The sequence below is a fragment of the Bufo bufo genome, chromosome 4, assembly GCF_905171765.1.
Source record: "Bufo bufo chromosome 4, aBufBuf1.1, whole genome shotgun sequence".
NCBI classification, from domain to species: Eukaryota; Metazoa; Chordata; class Amphibia; order Anura; family Bufonidae; genus Bufo; species Bufo bufo.
Genome location: NC_053392.1, coordinates 7,686,988 through 7,705,679, shown reverse-complemented (window position 1 = coordinate 7,705,679; position 18,692 = coordinate 7,686,988). Strand labels below are relative to the sequence as shown.

At 43.6% G+C, this 18,692-nt stretch overlaps 4 protein-coding genes across 4 annotated transcripts in view; 2 read left to right on the top strand and 2 right to left on the bottom strand.

The window, feature by feature from the left end:
- The window catches only part of LOC120998375 (gastrula zinc finger protein XlCGF17.1-like), a 28,995-nt gene extending 25,951 nt beyond the window's left edge, over positions 1–3,044 (bottom strand). The window contains exons 1-2 of the mRNA XM_040429045.1: positions 3,040–3,044; positions 2,783–2,903 (exon numbers count right to left, since the gene is read on the bottom strand). Coding sequence (XP_040284979.1) covers positions 2,783–2,903 — 121 coding nt within the window. The 5' untranslated portion in view covers positions 3,040–3,044. The remainder of the gene's footprint in view (positions 1–2,782; positions 2,904–3,039) is intronic.
- Positions 1–18,692, bottom strand: part of LOC120998324 (aspartic and glutamic acid-rich protein-like) — a 2,513,920-nt gene that overhangs the window by 1,382,936 nt on the left and 1,112,292 nt on the right. Inside the window, exon 14 of the mRNA XM_040428985.1 lies at positions 3,232–3,310. Coding sequence (XP_040284919.1) covers positions 3,232–3,310 — 79 coding nt within the window. The remainder of the gene's footprint in view (positions 1–3,231; positions 3,311–18,692) is intronic.
- Positions 1–18,692, top strand: part of LOC120998305 (gastrula zinc finger protein XlCGF26.1-like) — a 4,064,644-nt gene that overhangs the window by 3,840,623 nt on the left and 205,329 nt on the right. The gene's annotated exons all lie outside the window — the stretch shown is intronic.
- The window catches only part of LOC120998312 (gastrula zinc finger protein XlCGF26.1-like), a 422,105-nt gene that overhangs the window by 253,557 nt on the left and 149,856 nt on the right, over positions 1–18,692 (top strand). The gene's annotated exons all lie outside the window — the stretch shown is intronic.

Below are 18,692 nucleotides of genomic sequence, written 5' to 3'. Positions count from 1 at the left end.
TACTACATGTCTCCAGCCTTTATAGTGTAGTAGTAATGTCATCTATAACACCCGGCATCTGATGACACCTACCTGAGGTATAACAGCCATTACAACATGTCCCCAGCCTTTATAGTGTAGAAGTAATGTCATCTATAACACCCGGCATCTGATGACACCTACATGAGGTATAACAGCCATTACTACATGTCTCCAGCCTTTATAGTGTAGTAGTAATGTCATCTATAACACCCGGCATCTGATGACACCTACCTGAGGTATAACAGCCATTACTACATGTCTCCAGCATTTATAGTGTAGACGTAATGTCATCTATAACACCCAGCATCTGATGACACCTACCTGAGGTATAACAGCCATTACTACATGTCTCCAGCCTTTATAGTGTAGAAGTAATGTCATCTATAACACCCGGCATCTGATGACACCTACCTGAGGTATAACAGCCATTACTACATGTCTCCAGCCTTTATAGTGTAGTAGTAATGTCATCTATAACACCCGGCATCTGATGACACCTACCTGAGGTATAACAGCCATTACTACATGTCTCCAGCCTTTATAGTGTAGAAGTAATGTCATCTATAACACCCGGCATCTGATGAGACCTACCTGAGGTATAACAGCCATTACTACATGTCTCCAGCCTTTATAGTGTAGAAGTACTGTAATCTATAACACCCGGCATCTGATGAGACCTACCTGAGGTATAATAGCCATTACTACATGTCTCCAGCCCTTATAGTGTAGAAGTACTGTAATCTATAACACCCGGCATCTGATGAGACCTACCTGAGGTATAATAGCCATTACTACATGTCTCCAGCCTTTATAGTGTAGAAGTACTGTAATCTATAACACCCGGCATCTGATGAGACCTACCTGAGGTATAATAGCCATTACTACATGTCTCCGGCCTTTATAGTGTAGAAGTAATGTCATCTATAACACCCTGCATCTGATGAGACCTACCTGAGGTATAACAGCCATTACCACATGTCTCCAGCCTTTATAGTGTAGAAGTAATGTCATCTATAACACCCAGCATCTGATGTCACCTACCTGAGGTATAACAGCCATTACTACATGTCTCCAGCCTTTATAGTGTAGAAGTAATGTCATCTATAACACCCGGCATCTGATGACACCTACCTGAGATATAACAGCCATTACTACATGTCTCCAGCCTTTATAGTGTAGAAGTAATGTCATCAATAACACCCGGCATCTGATGACACCTACCTGAGGTATAACAGCCATTACTACATGTCTCCAGCCTTTATAGTGTAGTAGTAATGTCATCTATAACACCCGGCATCTGATGACACCTACCTGAGGTATAACAGCCATTACTACATGTCTCCAGCCTTTATAGTGTAGAAGTAATGTCATCTATAACACCCGGCATCTGATGACACCTACCTGAGATATAACAGCCTTTACTACATGTCTCCAGCCTTTATAGTGTAGAAGTAATGTCATCTATAACACCCGGCATCTGATGACACCTACCTGAGGTATATCAGCCATTACTACATGTCTCCAGCCTTTATAGTGTAGTAGTAATGTCATCTATAACACCGGGCATCTGATGACACCTACCTGAGGTATAACAGCCATTACTACATGTCTCCAGCCTTTATAGTGTAGAAGTAATGTCGTCTATAATAACTGGCATCTCATGAGACCTGGGTATTATAGGTGACATGTTGCTAGGCTTGGGCCTTCTCCCATACCTCCCGCCTCTCACCTGTCATATATCCAATGTCTCCTGCCTCGCTGCTGTCTCCGCCAGATGGGACAGGCGAGCGCCAGATGCGTCCTCCGGCCACGCTGCCTTTATCTCATGCTGGCGTCCCATAGGGGCATGCGTACGCCGCTTCCTGTCATTTATGCTTTCAGGGGAGCATGCTTCCTTCCTCCCAGCACAGCCCCTGGGCAGTGTTACAGGTTTAAATAGCAGCTTCCTCTCCTAGGAAGTTGCCTGAGCTTTGAGTTACTAACAGTAATAGCAAAGGTGTCCTATTCTGATCTTCTGTCTTTGACCCAGCCTGTTTGACCATTCTGTTTGGCTGCTGCCTGCATCGACTACTGGACCTGTCTAACCCTGAGCCTGTCTGATACTCTGTACCAGCTTCTGACCTCTGGGATGGTGTCTCTTACAATCACCATTAGCATCTGCTGCCCTTACTCCAGTCTTCTCCGCGATACTACTTCTCACCACCATGTCTTCTATTGAACTCTGTTCATACCAACTGTGGTTCTAACAGCAACTTGAGCTATTGGAGCATTAGCTGTTGTCTGACTATGTGAGTCAGCTGTCAACCATATTAGATAATCATGTAGATAGTGGTTCAGTTTCTCTCTTCTCTTGCCACGTTCTGTCCCATCTCCTGTGAGAGTGCTGAATAACACCCTAGGGGTTAGTTGCTGCCATCCCTTGGTAGACACAGAGAATCCACACTATCTCTGGTATGACCAGCGGGTCCCATTTACTGGTCGTAACACATGTAGTAATGGCTGTTATATCCACGGCCATTAGTGCAGATGTTCACCACAGTTGGTGCACCCCAAAACTGGATGCCAAGCCGAGTGTCTAGCCTGGACCATGAGAAGATGGAGAGAAGATCCTGGAGAAGATGTCTATGTGCAGTCACAGCTCCCTCCGTTCCTGTACATAACACAGGGGTCACTGGCCGGAGTGCTCCTTTACTGCAGCTCTAAGGTGGAGCCTCACCTGAAGAAACTTCCCAATTCACTTCCTCCATTCATTATTCCATACCTGTGGTCACATGGACTGGACTGTCCTCCTCCACCTCACTCTTACACGGGGGATCGCCCATCATCCGCTCTTCTTCATCCTCCACTTTAGTATCAGTCACATCTCCCCCCTCATTTGTCATCTGTAACAATTCAGTACAATACAGCAGACAGGTGGGAAATCTAACAGATCCACACAAGAGACCCCCACAATCTATGACCCCTCTATGACTGCAGGACCCCCCTATATAGATGTGTATAGGGCTCAGCTCCATCTACCTGATGGTTCTCTGGGAGCTTCTCCTCTGGACAGTCCTGGGAATACAGAGGACGGGGACATCTCTCGGGGATATTTGCTTCTATGAGTCCATCTGTAGGAAACACACAGGGACAGGAGAGATTATTACATGAGATGATGGGAGTAGTATCTAGGTGACCCATGACAGACCCCCCCCCCCCCCTTCCCCTTACACTGCTGATCGTCCCATAAATCCGTCTCCTCTTCTTCTTCATCTTTAACCTCAGCCTTAATATCCATCAGATTTTCATCCTGAAGAAGAGAAATATAAAATGGTCTTTGGTTCAATCTCTTTCTGGTCAGGTTCTGAGAAGACTTCAGCTCCATCTACCTGATGGTTCTCTGGGAGCTTCTCCTCTGGACAGTCCTGGGAATACAGAGGACGGGGACATCTCTCAGGGGGATTTCCTTCTATGAGTCCATCTGTAGGAAACACACAGGGACAGGAGAGATTATTACATGTGATGATGAGATGATGGGAGTAGTATCCAGGTGACCCATGACAGCCCCCCTCCTTACCCTGCTGATCGCCCCATAAATCCGTCTCCTCTTCTGCTTCATCTTTAACCTCAACCTTAATATCCATCAGATTTTCCTCCTAAAAAAGAAAAAATCTATTATTATCCTTACTGGAAATTCCTGACCCCAGGAGGTACCAGCCTGGTGATTGCCCTGCAGTAAAAACCAGATCCCTGTATAAGGGTGTACTGTAAGGGTATTTTGAAGAACCGACTGGTTCTGTCCCCTAAAATTCTGTCTCTTGTATATTACCTTTAATATTTTGTGTAATAAAGTCTTCCTTGTGATGTAGTGGGTTAGAGATAGTTAGTACCCATTTCCGATTGTGCTGATAAGACCACATTCTTGAGTGATCTCAGAGACATGCGTGCTGCACACTGGAGAAGGGGCTGAAAGGTATAACTATGTTACACACATACATTAGGGGAGGCATTCCATTGAAGACTTCATTCTAGGTAAGAGATTGGTATTAATTTACCCTATTTCTTGTACACCCTGTGGTGTCAGCAATGTGCGGTAGCATAGCTGACTCGGAGTCCCCCTCTAGGCCAGTGATGATAATTTACTTTTTATTATTCTGTATGTGATTTCTCTGTGTTATAGTAAATTTAATCACACTTAGTAAATATATTTATTCACTTAGCCTGCATAAGCCTATTCATTCTCAAATCTTTTTGAATTCACGTTAAAACAAGGAGTTGAAGAGTGAATACCGGGGGACTGGCAGAATAATGCCCTTAGGATTAGCCCTAAGTCAAATCTGTTGGTTGACACAGTGCTTCCACGCTCACTGCTGTAACAAGTTTGGTCAGACCATGGTACCTGCTGGCCCAGGAGCTGACTACTCAGCGTTATTTTCAAGGGCAACTCCTGGAGTATTTGCATACTATTTCTGCTCAACCTCACCTCCGCCTATCACAGTTTCTGGTGCCTCCAGCCTGCATCTGCTGCTTCCTCCATTTGTGAAGAGCACCCCAAGTTATGTAGTGGATTCCTGAACCAGTGTATCAGGTACTCTGAGTTTTGCTTTTATGGCATTCCTTGAGATCAAACTGACCTGTTCCCTCCATTCTCTGGATCAGTACAATTACAATGATACCACATTTATATAGTTTTATGGGTTTTGTTTTTACAGTGTTCCCTAGGAGATAAAACTGATCTGTTTCCTTCATCCTCCGGGTCAGTACGATTACAGTGATACCACATTTATATAGTGGTAGGTTGTGGTGGCTCACTAGCAAGTAGTTAAGGTATGGTGCTGCAAGCTCATATAGAGGGAATCACCCCACCCTCTCTTAAAGGCAAATGTAGTAATAGAATAATGAGCGAGCACTCATACACTTGGCAACCAGATTGACATGTGCAGAAAATATTTATTAAATCCCCATAAAATACAAGTAATAAAATTTATAAGAACAATGTAGCAATAATATACAACATTACAGTCACATATATTGTGGTAGATATGATCGATACTATATTCAATAAAATATTCGATAAATTGAATGGTAGAAAATTAAATGTTTAAATATTCGATAGAATATTCGATACCACTCAATAGTGTCGATAAATTCAATAATATATATAACACCAAAAAACTTCAAATATATGCCGTTATTTGGGAAAAAGGGGGTATTATCTTCTAGCGCTCTATCCCAATTTGGGAAACTGAATGTCACTGAAAATGCTGTAGGTGTATTCACTGGGAGCGCAACATGTTCATAAAGTGTCCACAGGAATCCTGATAATGTGAGAAGTCTCTTATAGCATATCCTTTTAAGGTCGATATGAGCTTTGAATTGAAGAAAACTTTAAATCGATGTTTGGCTTACCGTCTAGCGTCTGCTGTCTCCCTATTGCTTCAATGGAGCTTTAAATATTTGCCGGCTTATTCAGTCGCTCTATACAGCAAGCTGGTTTAAATTTCGCGGGAGTTCCAAAGATCGCGGGAGTTGCCACTCTGTTCCGCAATTTCCTTCGGTGTAGCTTTCGACGATAAGAATAGTTAATCCTTTACTGTAGAGATTTTCTTCTGTATGGCCATACAGTATTATCGGAGGCTTCTCAATGCAGGTACATCACTTGTTTCACCATACGCGTTACGGGTAGATTCAGTCTCCCTTCCTCAGTGGGGATTTAATAAATATTTTCTGCACATGTCAATTTGGTTGCCAAGTGTATGAGTGCTCGCTCATTTTCCTATTACCACATTTATATAGTTTTATGGGTTTTGTTTTTACAGCGTTCCCTATGAGATAAAACTGACCTGTTCCCTTCATTCTCCAGGTCAATACGATTACAGTGATACCACATTTATATAGTTTTATGGGGTTTGTTTTTACGGCGTTCTCTATGAGATAAAACTGACCTGTTCCCTTCATTCTCCAGGTCAGTACGATTACAGTGATACCACATTTATATAGTTTTATGGGTTTTGTTTTTACAGCGTTCCCTATGAGATAAAACTGACCTGTTCTCTTCATTCTCCAGGTCAGTACGATTACAGTGATACCACATTTATATAGTTTTATGGGTTTTGTTTTTACAGCGTTCCCTATGAGATAAAACTGACCTGTTCCCTTCATTCTCCAGGTCAGTACGATTACAGATACCACATTTATATAGTTTTATGGGTTTTGTTTTTACAGTGTTCCCTATGAGATAAAACTGACCTGTTCTCTTCATTCTCCAGGTCAGTACGATTACAGTGATACCACATTTATATAGTTTTATGGGTTTTGTTTTTACAGCGTTCCCTATGAGATAAAACTGACCTGTTCCCTTCATTCTCCAGGTCAGTACGATTACAGTGATATCACATTTATATAGTTTTATGGGTTTTGTTTTTACAGCGTTCCCTATGAGATAAAACTGACCTGTTCTCTTCATTCTCCAGGTCAGTACGATTACAGTGATACCACATTTATATAGTTTTATGGGTTTTGTTTTTACAGCGTTCCCTATGAGATAAAACTGACCTGTTCCCTTCATTCTCCAGGTCAGTACGATTACAGTGATACCACATTTATATAGTTTTATGGGTTTTGTTTTTACAGCGTTCCCTATGAGATAAAACTGACCTGTTCTCTTCATTCTCCAGGTCAGTACGATTACAGTGATACCACATTTATATAGTTTTATGGGTTTTGTTTTTACAGCGTTCCCTATGAGATAAAACTGACCTGTTCTCTTCATTCTCCAGGTCAGTACGATTACAGTGATACCACATTTATATAGTTTTATGGGATTTGTTTTTACAGCGTTCCCTATGAGATAAAACTGACCTGTTCTCTTCATTCTCCGGGTCAGTACGATTACAGCGATGCCACATTTATATAGTTTTATGGGTTTTGTTTTTACAGTGTTCCCTATGAGATAAAACTGACCTGTTCTCTTCATTCTCCGGGTCAGTACGATTACAGTGATACCACATTTATATAGTTTTATGGGTTTTGTTTTTACAGCGTTCCCTATGAGATAAAACTGACCTGTTCTCTTCATTCTCGGGGTCAGTACGATTACAGTGATACCACATTTATATAGTTTTATGGGTTTTGTATTTACAGCGTTCCCTATGAGATAAAACTGACCTGTTCTCTTCATTCTCCGGGTCAGTACGATTACAGAGATACCACATTTATATAGTTTTATGGGTTTTGTATTTACAGCGTTCCCTATGAGATAAAACTGACCTGTTCTCTTCATTCTCCGGGTCAGTACGATTACAGTGATACCACATTTATATAGTTTTATGGGTTTGTTTTTACAGTGTTCCCTATGAGATAAAACTGACCTGTTCTCTTCATTCTCCAGGTCAGTACGATTACAGTGATACCACATTTATATAGTTTTATAGGTTTTGTTTTTACAGCGTTCCCTATGAGATAAAACTGACCTGTTCTCTTCATTCTCCGGTCAGTACGATTACAGTGATACCACATTTATATAGTTTTATGGGTTTTGTTTTTACAGTGTTCCCTATGAGATAAAACTGTCCTGTTCTCTTCATTCTCCGGTCAGTACGATTACAGTGATACCACATTTATATAGTTTTATGGGTTTTGTTTTTACAGTGTTCCCTATGAGATAAAACTGACCTGTTCTCTTCATTCTCCAGGTCAGTACGATTACAGTGATACCACATTTATATAGTTTATACTTAAAAAAATAAAACCTTTGAAGAAAAAAAAAGTTTCTTTGCAACACTGATACCAATGATCTTTTTATTGTTTATTTTCATTATGGGGAAAGGGGGTGATTCTATTTTTTATATACATTTTTTTATTTTTTATTTCCCTTTCGCCCTATGACAGTATCCATGGAGGAATTGCCTCATCCTTAGGACCTGAAACAGAATCGCTTAAAAGGAGGGAACCTCCTCTTCATCACCAGTCCTAAGAAAGGATGTGTGGAGTCAGAATAGCTGAGAGAAACTGCAACACCCCTGTGGTAAGTGTTTGGAGGGTTAACTTGGGTGGCGTAAGTCTCCATTGGGAGCTGTTGCCAAAATCCAGTGCCTCTTATTCTCCTCTGTAGATTCAGGTCCCTCCTCGGCCCGCCCGCATGGATTCGGGTGGGTGGAATCAACTCTCTGGTTGACATTGGTGGGTATTCTGGGCCTCTGCAGCCTGTGCCTGCATGTTCATCTACCCTGGAGTGCGTGGAGTCTTGTGATGATGACTTCCAGTTCCGTGGCAGAGTGGGGGAAGTGGTCATTCCTGTTGGCCGGATGTGGAAGGAGCTATCCGCAGTTTGTATTCCAGGTTGGATTATAGTAGATGTGTTCCACCTGGTGGCTCTGAGATTGTGAAGTTTCTGATATGGAGCCGAGTCAGCGAGCTGAATCCACTGACCCCACCAATGAGACATCGGTAAAGGGTAAACACTGAGGGTAAACGGGTTGTTGCCCCAGTGTTTTTTTTTTTCCTTTGTTCCTATTTTGATTGAGGCCTTTTCTGACTTATTGTTAGGTCTCTGCAGTTAGAGCCTTTCTTTATCTTGGACAAAGCTGTTATGTTAAGCTTGTGTTGAGAAATTGGTAGAGGAGGAGACTCCATCTCTCTTGGGCAGTATTAAGGAACTGATCAAGAATGCAGTTAAGGAATCTGTCAGTGGTCTCTTGAATAGCCGCCCTTTAATGTCCCTCCAGTGACAGTGATCTATTGTCAGCCCTGGAAGAGAAGGAGGAATTAAAATCTGCCAAGGGGTCCCCTGATAATGAGTCGGCAGTGTACAAATGCCCTGGTTAAACTATGAGGAAGACTATGGGAGTGGATGAGGCAAAGGTGTCCCAATCTGTTCAAGATTCTATGTTTGAGGAGTTGGGGCCTAAGAAGAGAAAGATGTTTGATGGTAAAGGGAACCTGTCATCAACTTTATGCTATCCTCACTGAGGGCAGCACAAAATAGTGACAGAAATGCTGATGTCAGCGGTGTGTCACTCATCAGCTAAAGGTAAGTGGTTGCCGAGAACCAGCGTCATAATCATTGCAGCCCAGGCCTTGAGAAGAGTCAAATCTACCTGAGCAGAGTCCTGGTTCTTCATAATCTCCTGCTCTCCCCGACCATCTGCTGATGATTGGCAGTCCTCTCCTAGAGAGAAAGGGAGAAAACTAGGTAGAAGCCGGTCAGTCATCAGCAGGTGGTGGAGAGCAGGAGATCATGAATATCCAGGACTCTTCTCAGGAGGCCAGGACTCTTTTCCAGGCCCAGTCTGCAAAGATTGTGATGTTGGTTCTTGGCAACCACTTACTTTTAACTTATAAATGACCGACCGCCTGTCTCTTCTTTATGCTGCCGTTAGTATGGGCAGCATAAAGGTGATGACAGGTTCCCTTTAATGTCACTTCCCTGCTATCCAGAATCCCAGTGTATACTCCGATTCTGAATACTAACAACTACATTTAAAGAGGACCTTTCACCTGAAAATGAAAGTTAAACTAAAGATATAGCCTTACTTACATGCCCCAAGTATTGCTTATTCAGTCATTCATTTTTCAATCAGTGCCCCCGTTTGTCCGCGCTGCCCCCCGGAATATTTGCCGCCTTGTATGCTAATGAGCCATTCGGCTCAACTGGGCGGGCCTTCAAAAGTTCTCCCAGGCGTGTCATTCTTCTCCCTGGCACGGAGCGCATCCAATCAGCGCGCTCCGCTCTTAGCCAGGGAGAAGACGCTCCAGTTCTCGCGAGATGGCGCCGGCTCCGGATGGATGAAATCGCTCCAGTTCTCGCGAAGGCCCGCCCAGTTGAGCCGAATGGCTCATTAGCATACAAGGCGGCAAATATTCCGGGGGCAGCGCGGACAAACGGGGGCATTGATTAAAAAATGAATGACTGAATAAGCAATACTGGGGGCATGTAAGTAAGGCTATATCTTTAGTTTAACTTTCATTTTCAGGTGAAAGGTCCTCTTTAAGGCCATCCACAACCTGTCCCCTTTCCGACCTGCTTTCCAGATACATTCCCACCCGTAATCTCCGATCCTCACAGGACCTCCTCCTCTGTTCTCCTCTCATCTGTTCTTCACACAATCGACCTCTCCACTACTCTGGAACTCGCTACCCCCAGCACATTAGACTCTCCCCCAACATCCAAAAGTAACCTGAAAACCACCTCTTCAGGATGGTCTACCACCTGCAATGAGCACGCTGCCACCACACAACCAGATGAGCAGTATTTACCCTCACCTACTGTGTTCTTCCCCCTTTCCCTTGTAGATTGTAAGTTCTAGCGGGCAGGGTCCTCTCCCCTTCTGTACCAGTCTGGTAATAGTTCCTTGTTTATTGTATTTTAGATTATGTATTTGAACCCTCTTGACGTACAGCGCCATGGAATTTATAAATAAATAATAATATTCAGTCTGTAATTGCTAGGGAATGGAAGAAATCTAAGTTTTTCATCTGCACTGCTGTTATAAGAAAGTATCCCATTGAGTGGCTTACATGTTCAAGAAGGTGGTTCTTCCCTTTGAGGACATGGGCTCTCCAAAGGGCTCAATGGACCAACGAGCCGAGATATACCTTAGGAAAAATCGGGAGACCTCCACTGCTGAATTTAAGCCAGACACTGCTGCTAGGTCGATTAAACTCTGGTTAACGCATTTAGAATCTCATATTTAGAGGAGGGGGGGGGGGGGGGACAGTTGCAGTCTTCTATGGCTATTCTCAACACTGCAGTTGATTTTCTAGCTGATGCCTCGGCTGATATTCTGCATTTTTTTGCCAGGGCTGCGGCTTCTAATTCTGTATGCAGAGCCCTTTGGCTTCGGGGCTGGAATGGAGATGTGGCTTCAAAATCTACTTGCTATTCCTTGCCAAGGTGAATTTCTGTTTGGGCCTGTATTGGATGATATGTTGGAAAAATGTCAGATAGGAAGAAGGGGATTCATACTACTAGCAGTTTTCCTTTCTGGGGGTCCTTCCACCCTATGGACAGAAGAGAGAACTTTAGTGGGAAAGACAAGTCTAAGGGATGGAGTTCATAAGGCAGTAAAGGATTTATTTAAAAAAACTCTAAAATCAGGCGCCCGGTTGAAGAACAACTTTCAGACTTTCTAGAATAGTGACAGAACATTTCGATAATGTAATAAGAGAGGGTTTAAGATAAAAATTCTTCAGGGCGTTAATAACAGAATTGTTCTCTTTGCTGGAAAAGATGGTTTTCTTCGGTGTCCCAGAAGAGGAGATTGTGCGGGGCTTCTATTCCACATTGTGCCTTGTGAAAAAACAGAATGGCTCCTTTCGCATAATAATAATAATAAATCTGAGACGGCTGAATCAATATCTGGCGTCTGAGAGATTTCAAATGGAATGGATTCCGTAGTGATCAATCTCTTTCAAGGGTGTTTCGTACAGAGCTTGGACTTATGAGATGCATATTACCATGTTCTGAGTCACATACAGTAGATGACAAGAAGTTCCTCAGGGTGGCAGTTTAGTTTCCAGCCCCGAGAGTTTTCACCAAGATAGTTGCAGAAATGATGGCCCATATCAGGGAGAAGGATTTAGTGATGGTCCCTTACCTCGACGATTTTCTATTAATATCCAGGTCAGAACAGTTGCTGCTCGGTCAGATGGCCTGGGTGAAAGAGGTGTTGGAGTCTCTAGGCTGGAAAATAAATCTGGGGAAGTGCAACCTTTTTCCAAGCCAGTGGTGCCAGTTCTTAGGGGTGATCCTGGATCCTGTCTCCCAGAAAAGATACCTTCCCGTCTTTCGATAATCCCAAGAGTCAGGATTGACAGTGAGAAGATAGATTTGTCCCTCAGAGAAGCCATATCTCTCTTGGGCCTTATCACATCCTGTGTTCTGGTGGTAGTGTGGGCCCAATACTATTCCAGAGTACTCTTCAGACTCTTAAGTCCCTGTGTTGGTGGATGGAATTAGGAAATTTTCAGAGGGGTGTTCCCTGGAGGAGGGTCAATTACTCCTTCCTGACCACAGATGCCAGTCCCAGGCGGTAGGAGGTCCACACGGAATCCTTGCTTCTTCAAAGTCATAGGGATGATCAGTCTCTTTCCCAGTCCCACAACTAAACAGGGGGCCCCAGAACTCAGGGTCTAATGTCCCTTTCCCACCTGCTGGCCTCTCTTTCTCAGCAGTTCATCTCACAGCGGTGGACTGTTTTTAAAGCTGTAGAATGGAGACTTCGGGCTCGGATTTCGCCTCTGCGAAGCACATACATTTTAATGCTGTACTGAGACGGGTCTCCATAGAGCAATGAAAAGTTACGGAACGAATCAACTTCGGATCTTAGATCTGAAGCGTGATTTGCTTACCCCTATTCTCTAAGTTTTCTATGGAGCAATGTGTCAAGGCTCCATATGAACATCACTGTGGTATGCCTCTGATTCTCCTCTCCCCACCTGGAGGGACAGATAGACACCAAACTGTCCCTGACTGGTGGGAGGAGGATCATCTCATGGTCAGGAGAAATGTAAAATGGTCTTTGTTTCAATCCCTTTCTGGTCAGATTCTGGGGAGACTTCAGCTCCATCTACCTGATGGTTCTCTGGGAGCTTCTCCTCTGGACAGTCCTGGGAATACAGAGGACGGGGACATCTCTCGGGGGGATTTCCTTCTATGAGTCCATCTGTAGGAAACACACAGGGACAGGAGAGATTATTACATGTGATGATGAGATGATGGGAGTAGTATCCAGGTGACCCATGACAGCCCCCCTCCTTACACTGCTGATCGCCCCATAAATCCGTCTCCTCTTCTGCTTCATCTTTAACCTCAACCTTAATATCCATCAGATTTTCATCCTGAAGAAGAGAAATGTAAAATGGTCTTTGGTTCAATCCCTTTCTGGTCAGATTCTGGGGAGACTTCAGCTCCATCTACCTGATGGTTCTCTGGGAGCTTCTCCTCTGGACAGTCCTGGGAATACAGAGGACGGGGACATCTCTCGGGGGGACTTCTCCTTCTGGAGTCAGAACCTATAGGAGATAACACACAGACTGAATACAATACTGGAGGAGGAACTCTGCTGTCATCAGTAACAATCTTCAATCTTTCCTCATTTGCCCTCCACCAGCACAAAAATCTGTATTGCAGAAGGGTTTATCCTACCGATAAATTCAATGAGTTTGGATTATTTGTGGATCTCAATACTTTCATCAGGAAAATAACATCGCAAAGACACTTTGCCATCACATACAAACAGGTACGGATGATGACAGGTACGGATGATGATAATACTGAAGAACATTCCCTCTATCACATCTCGCACAGATCACTGTTTAATCCTATACATCATAGAGGGAACCACATTAATACTTTCTTTACGCTCGTAGCAAAAGACATCAGAAATATCAATAACAATCTTGAAAACAGAAATAATCTCACCAAGTCGAAAGAGCTGCCATAACTGGACTCACCAGTAATGATGAACTGGTAATCCGAAGTGCTGACCAAGGGGGGACGGGGACGGGGTATACAAAATAAGGTAGATTACATCTTAGGAGACCTAATATACTATGAACCCCTCACTTACTGGAAGACCACAAGAGTCTCATAACTCTACTGAGTCAAGCAGAAGAGGACCGAATCATAACAAAAAAAGAATATATATATTTCCTGACCATCCAAATACCGGGCTGTTTTACCACCTGCCGAAGATATATAAGGATGGTGAGAATCCACCGGGCAGACCCACAATATCAGGGCAAGTTCATTAACTAGTAATCTCCCACATTACAAGGATATTTTCCTTCAAAAAGACGTCACTCAGCTTCCATCGTTTCTGAGGGATTCTTCACAATTGATCACATCATTAAAGAACATGGAGTGGGAAACTTCCTATATTTGTCTCACACTGGACGTCACTGCCCTACATCCTAATATTCCTAACGAAGCAGGGACCAACACCACTGAGCAATACTTAGATAAAGATAAAAGATTATCACCGAAACATCGAACATTCCTTTTGAGTGCCATTCATTTATTTTAACCCATATTGTGTTCACCAGACAATAAAAGGGGACCGCTATGGGGACGAGATTTGCGCCGGGTTTCAATCTAAGAAGAACATCAGCTTCTATAAATGTTATATTGACGACTTGATCTTGATTTGGAATGGCGATAGAGAAGATGCGCTATCCTAACTCCAATACCTGGAATCTCATTAACCACCACAATAGAATATCTAGACTATATAGCACATTAAAACCCAAAAAAATTTTTTTAAAGTCGACGGTAACAGTTACCTCGACTACAAAAGCGCACATTTTTAAAAATGGAAGACGAACATTCCATTTAGTCAGTTTAAACGTATTAGGAAAATAGCAATATTTATTATTATTTTATTATCATTGATTTCACCCTTCGATCATTTTCTATTTTATGATTGCCCTTATAATTATAATTCATTTTGTTATATTTATTCATCATTTTTATCCACTATATATATGTAGTTTTAATTAACTTAATACTATTGATCTAATCTGTTCTATATTGTTATATAATGCAATTTGACCTTAATTTATCGTTGCTGCATCATATTCATGATTTTACATATATAAGTTTTCCATTTGTTCCCTATTCCAAATATTTTATATTCTTTTTTAGACTTGATAAAGGGTCCTACATGGCCCAAAACGCTTTGTCCTGAACCTAAAATAAAACCGCAATCATCATTATATTCATGTCTGGTTGTGTACTGCGCCATTCACTGTCAACCATCAGCTCTACAACATCAGTCTTGCCAATATTCATAGTTTTAGCCGCCATCTTTGTGAATCCTGAAATGTGGCAGAGGAGAGAACCCTGTGGGTGGATTAGGGTGGAGTTCACCCCGCTGCCCACTGAGCGTCCGGATGATGTGGCAGTCAGCAGCCTGGAAGTCTATGGGCAGCTGGCAGCAGTTTGTGAGCCACAGATTCACCCGCCATTGTATGGTTTCCAAGAGAATATCTGACCCTTAGGTTTTCTGCTTCTAATGGAAAAGAAAAATCTTTGGAAAGTGTGACCCCCCATAGAGGGACAAGAGCGCCCCCCGATATCAGGGCTGAACCCCCATAGAGGGACAAGATCGTCCCCCGATATCAGGACTGAACCCCTATAAAGGGACAAGAGAGGCCCCTGATATCCGGACTGAACCCCCATAGAGGGACACGAGCGCCCCCCCGATAGCAGGGCTGAACCCCCATAGAGGGACAAGTGCGCCCCCCGATATCAGGGCTGAACCCCCATAGAGGAACAAGAGCACCCCCCTATAGCAGAGCTGAACCCCCATAGAGGGACGAGAGCGCCCCCCCGATATCAGGACTGAACCCCCATAGAGGGACAAGAGAGCCCCCCGATATCAGGGCTGAACCCCCATAGAGGGACGAGAGCGCCCCCCCCAATATCAGGACTGAACTCCCATAGAGGGACGAGAGCGCCCCCCCGATATCAGGACTGAACCTCCATAGAGGGAGGAGAGTGCCCCCCGATATCAGGACTGAACCCCCATAGAGGGACAAGAGCGCCCCCCCGATATCAGGGCTGAACCCCCATAGAGGGACGAGAGCACCCCCCGATATCAGGGCTGAACCTCCATAGAGGGACGAGAGCGTCCCCCGATATCAGGGCTGAACCTCCATAGAGGGAGGAGAGCGCCCCTGATATCTGGGCTGAACCCTCATAGAGGGACGAGAGCACCCCCCGACATCAGGGCTGAACCTCCCTGACCGACACTAATCACTGGCCTCAGAAGTGTACAGCCAAAGACTGCTGAATTTGTCTAAAAACCATTATGTTTTTCATCAATCTGAGGAAACGTAGTTAACAGTAAGGATTAGAAACCATGCGCAGGTGCTCTCTCTCTCTGACCGAATTTCTAATACCATTCCTGGAAGTTGTCCGAGACCACATTCTCCATTAAAGGATCAAACTTGAACACATTGTGCAGTTATCGCCAGTGGGATTTTCTGGCCTTTATTCCGGTAATTTGTGGATCGCCAGAAACCCCTGGCTTGTAAATCAGACTGTGTATAAGATTATCATTATCCTTGAGAAGAGAGACAGGAGAGGAGAAGGATAGAGAAATGCATTCTCCTAAATGTTCTCTAAGACCATGTCCTCCTTATGAATTTCATGGTCGGAACTGTTGATTTTGATGTAACGAGGTCTATTTGTCCAGTTAATTTTGATGAATTGTTGCCGTTTGATCATTACTGCTGATACGTGACATTTTGTCTCCGGAAAAGACCTCGATTACCTCAACCGAGTGTCCAGGTGCATATTGCTGTCAAGTCTAGATTGTGATCTAGAGCCCTTCTCCATATCTTTAGGGCTTTCTTGCATTGATTTATATATTTTTTACCCAAAACTTGTTCACAAATGCTACACCGTTCTATTGTCCACCTGAAGCACGACGGAACATTGTAGGGGTGACGCAGAGATTATTTTCTGTAAGCTCAGCTTCGTAGCCGGGAGTTCTTGATATGGAGGTCCATCTTTGAACCTCCCGTTTCCCCTTTCATTGCTGTATGTTACAATGTTTCCCGTCCTTTCAGAGACACATGTGAAATTATGGCGATATCTGCCATGTCAGGTCTGGTAAGAAATGGAAAGGGAAGATGGAAAATATTTAGCATTTCGCTTTACTTCTGGAATTGAGTGTTCGTAAAAGGATCACTTTTTTTTAATGTCTTAATAGTTGTTGTTTTTTTGAGTTGTGTCTGGTGACACCATAAAGGAGCAGGTTGAAGATTCAAGCTTATTGCTCCACCGCTTCCCTATTAGGCCGGCTATCAGCCTTGGAATGAAGTCCTTTGGGCCCAACAGAGGAAATGATTCTGAGGGCCCACTCTGTTTTATTAGGGTCCTGTTATTGTCAGAGCTTGGGCCCACTGGAGGATTCTGTTGTGGTCCAGCCCAACCCTACCGGCTGTGGTCTTCAGATACATTCTTTCTGGAGGAAAGTACTTTAGACAATTTTTCTGCTAGAACCGTGAAGGTGAATTTTATTCTGTCCGAAGTGAAGCCTAGAAAGGTCAGGTCCTATGTAGGGACAATGACTCTTTTGGTTCTGGTTATAAAATGTCTGCAAAGCTTCGAATCTTCTGCATGGAAGCCGAGGAGACGTCTGCATCTACCATGCCTGTTACTCCAGATATTCTCAACCAAGAAAAGAAAACCTTCACCTCTGTGATTTCCGGTTCAGTCCCTGGTTAATTGTCAGAGACGAGCCTCCGTTTTGAGACCACAGCACTTAAGAGCGACACGCTGAACTAAAGGGTTTCTTCTGTGGATTTCGGTTTATTTTATGCATGGACTCCAGATTAAATCTGCCGTCCCCTCTGACATGAGCAGACGGGCTCCGCTGATGCTCGTCCTGCAGGCAGGACGGCTCGTCAGGAGGCCACGTACATGACAGTCCTAGGACGACACCTCGCGTTCATTGTCTGCCGTTATCAACATTAAAGGGGTTCTCCGGGAATTATGAAAATACTTAAATATTACTTTATTATAAATATATTCCCAAATACCTTTCATTAGTTATAATGGCTCGTTTTCTGTGGGGAACGATCATCTGGAGAAATAAAATGGCCGCCGTCCTATTAGTACACACAGAACATTACTTCAGCACACTGAGCTAAAGAGCTGCCTCATCCTCCTCTCTGCTCTGCTTGTCAGGGATGATGATCCTGAATACAGCTGATAAGATCTTCAGCTGAATTTCTGTAGGAATGGAGTTCATGAGAAGACATGAGAGAAGGGTGGGGTGGATGAGCAGCAGCTCTTGTGTGCAATCTCCATTACCACAATCTGTCCTCTCCGTCCTTCATGTCTCCTCATGATCTCCGTTCCTACAGAGATTCAGCTAAAGATCTTATCACCTGTATTCAGGATCATAATCCCTGACAAGCAGAGCAAAGAAGAGGATGAGGCAGCTCTTTAGCTCAGTGTTGTGAAGTAACTTGTCCTGCTGTGTGATTAGGACAGGTTCTGTGTGTACTGATAGGACGGTGGCCATTTTACTTCTCCTAATGATTGCTCCCCAGACAAAACAAGTCATTATAACTAATGATAGGTATTTGGGAATATATTTATAATAAAGAAATATTTAAAATATTTTAATTTTCTTAATTTCCGGAGAACCCCTTTAATAATAGCGGACCTGCGGCGCCTTACTTTAAATTGTACGTTTTAGAGTAATATCTCCAGGAAGAAAACAGAGCAGAGAAAAGCAGATAAGTCAAAGCAGAATGAAGGGCGAACTGAGGGAACGCTCAGTCCGATCCAGAGCGTCCGTGTGCGACAATCCGGGGGGGGAGGGGGGTTTGTCTGTCCGACCGAGTCTCAGTAAGTCAGACCCTGAACCCAATCTAGATAAGAGGTGGCATTGTACCCTGACCAGAAGCTCCTGATGGCTCCTCCCATGAGGTACCAGCGCTTTGTGGGGAGACATTACCTCGGGATGGTAAATGCTGACACAGAAGCTCCCTGTGTAAGGCCTCGTGCACACGACAGTTGTTTTTTGCATCCGCAAATTGTGCGTCAGCAAAAAAAATACGGATGCGGCATCCATTTTTTTTTGAGGATCCGTTTTTTTCCCCACAGATCTCTTGTAATAAATGCTTATCCTTGTCCGCAAATGTGAAAAAAGTAGGACATGCACTATTTTTTT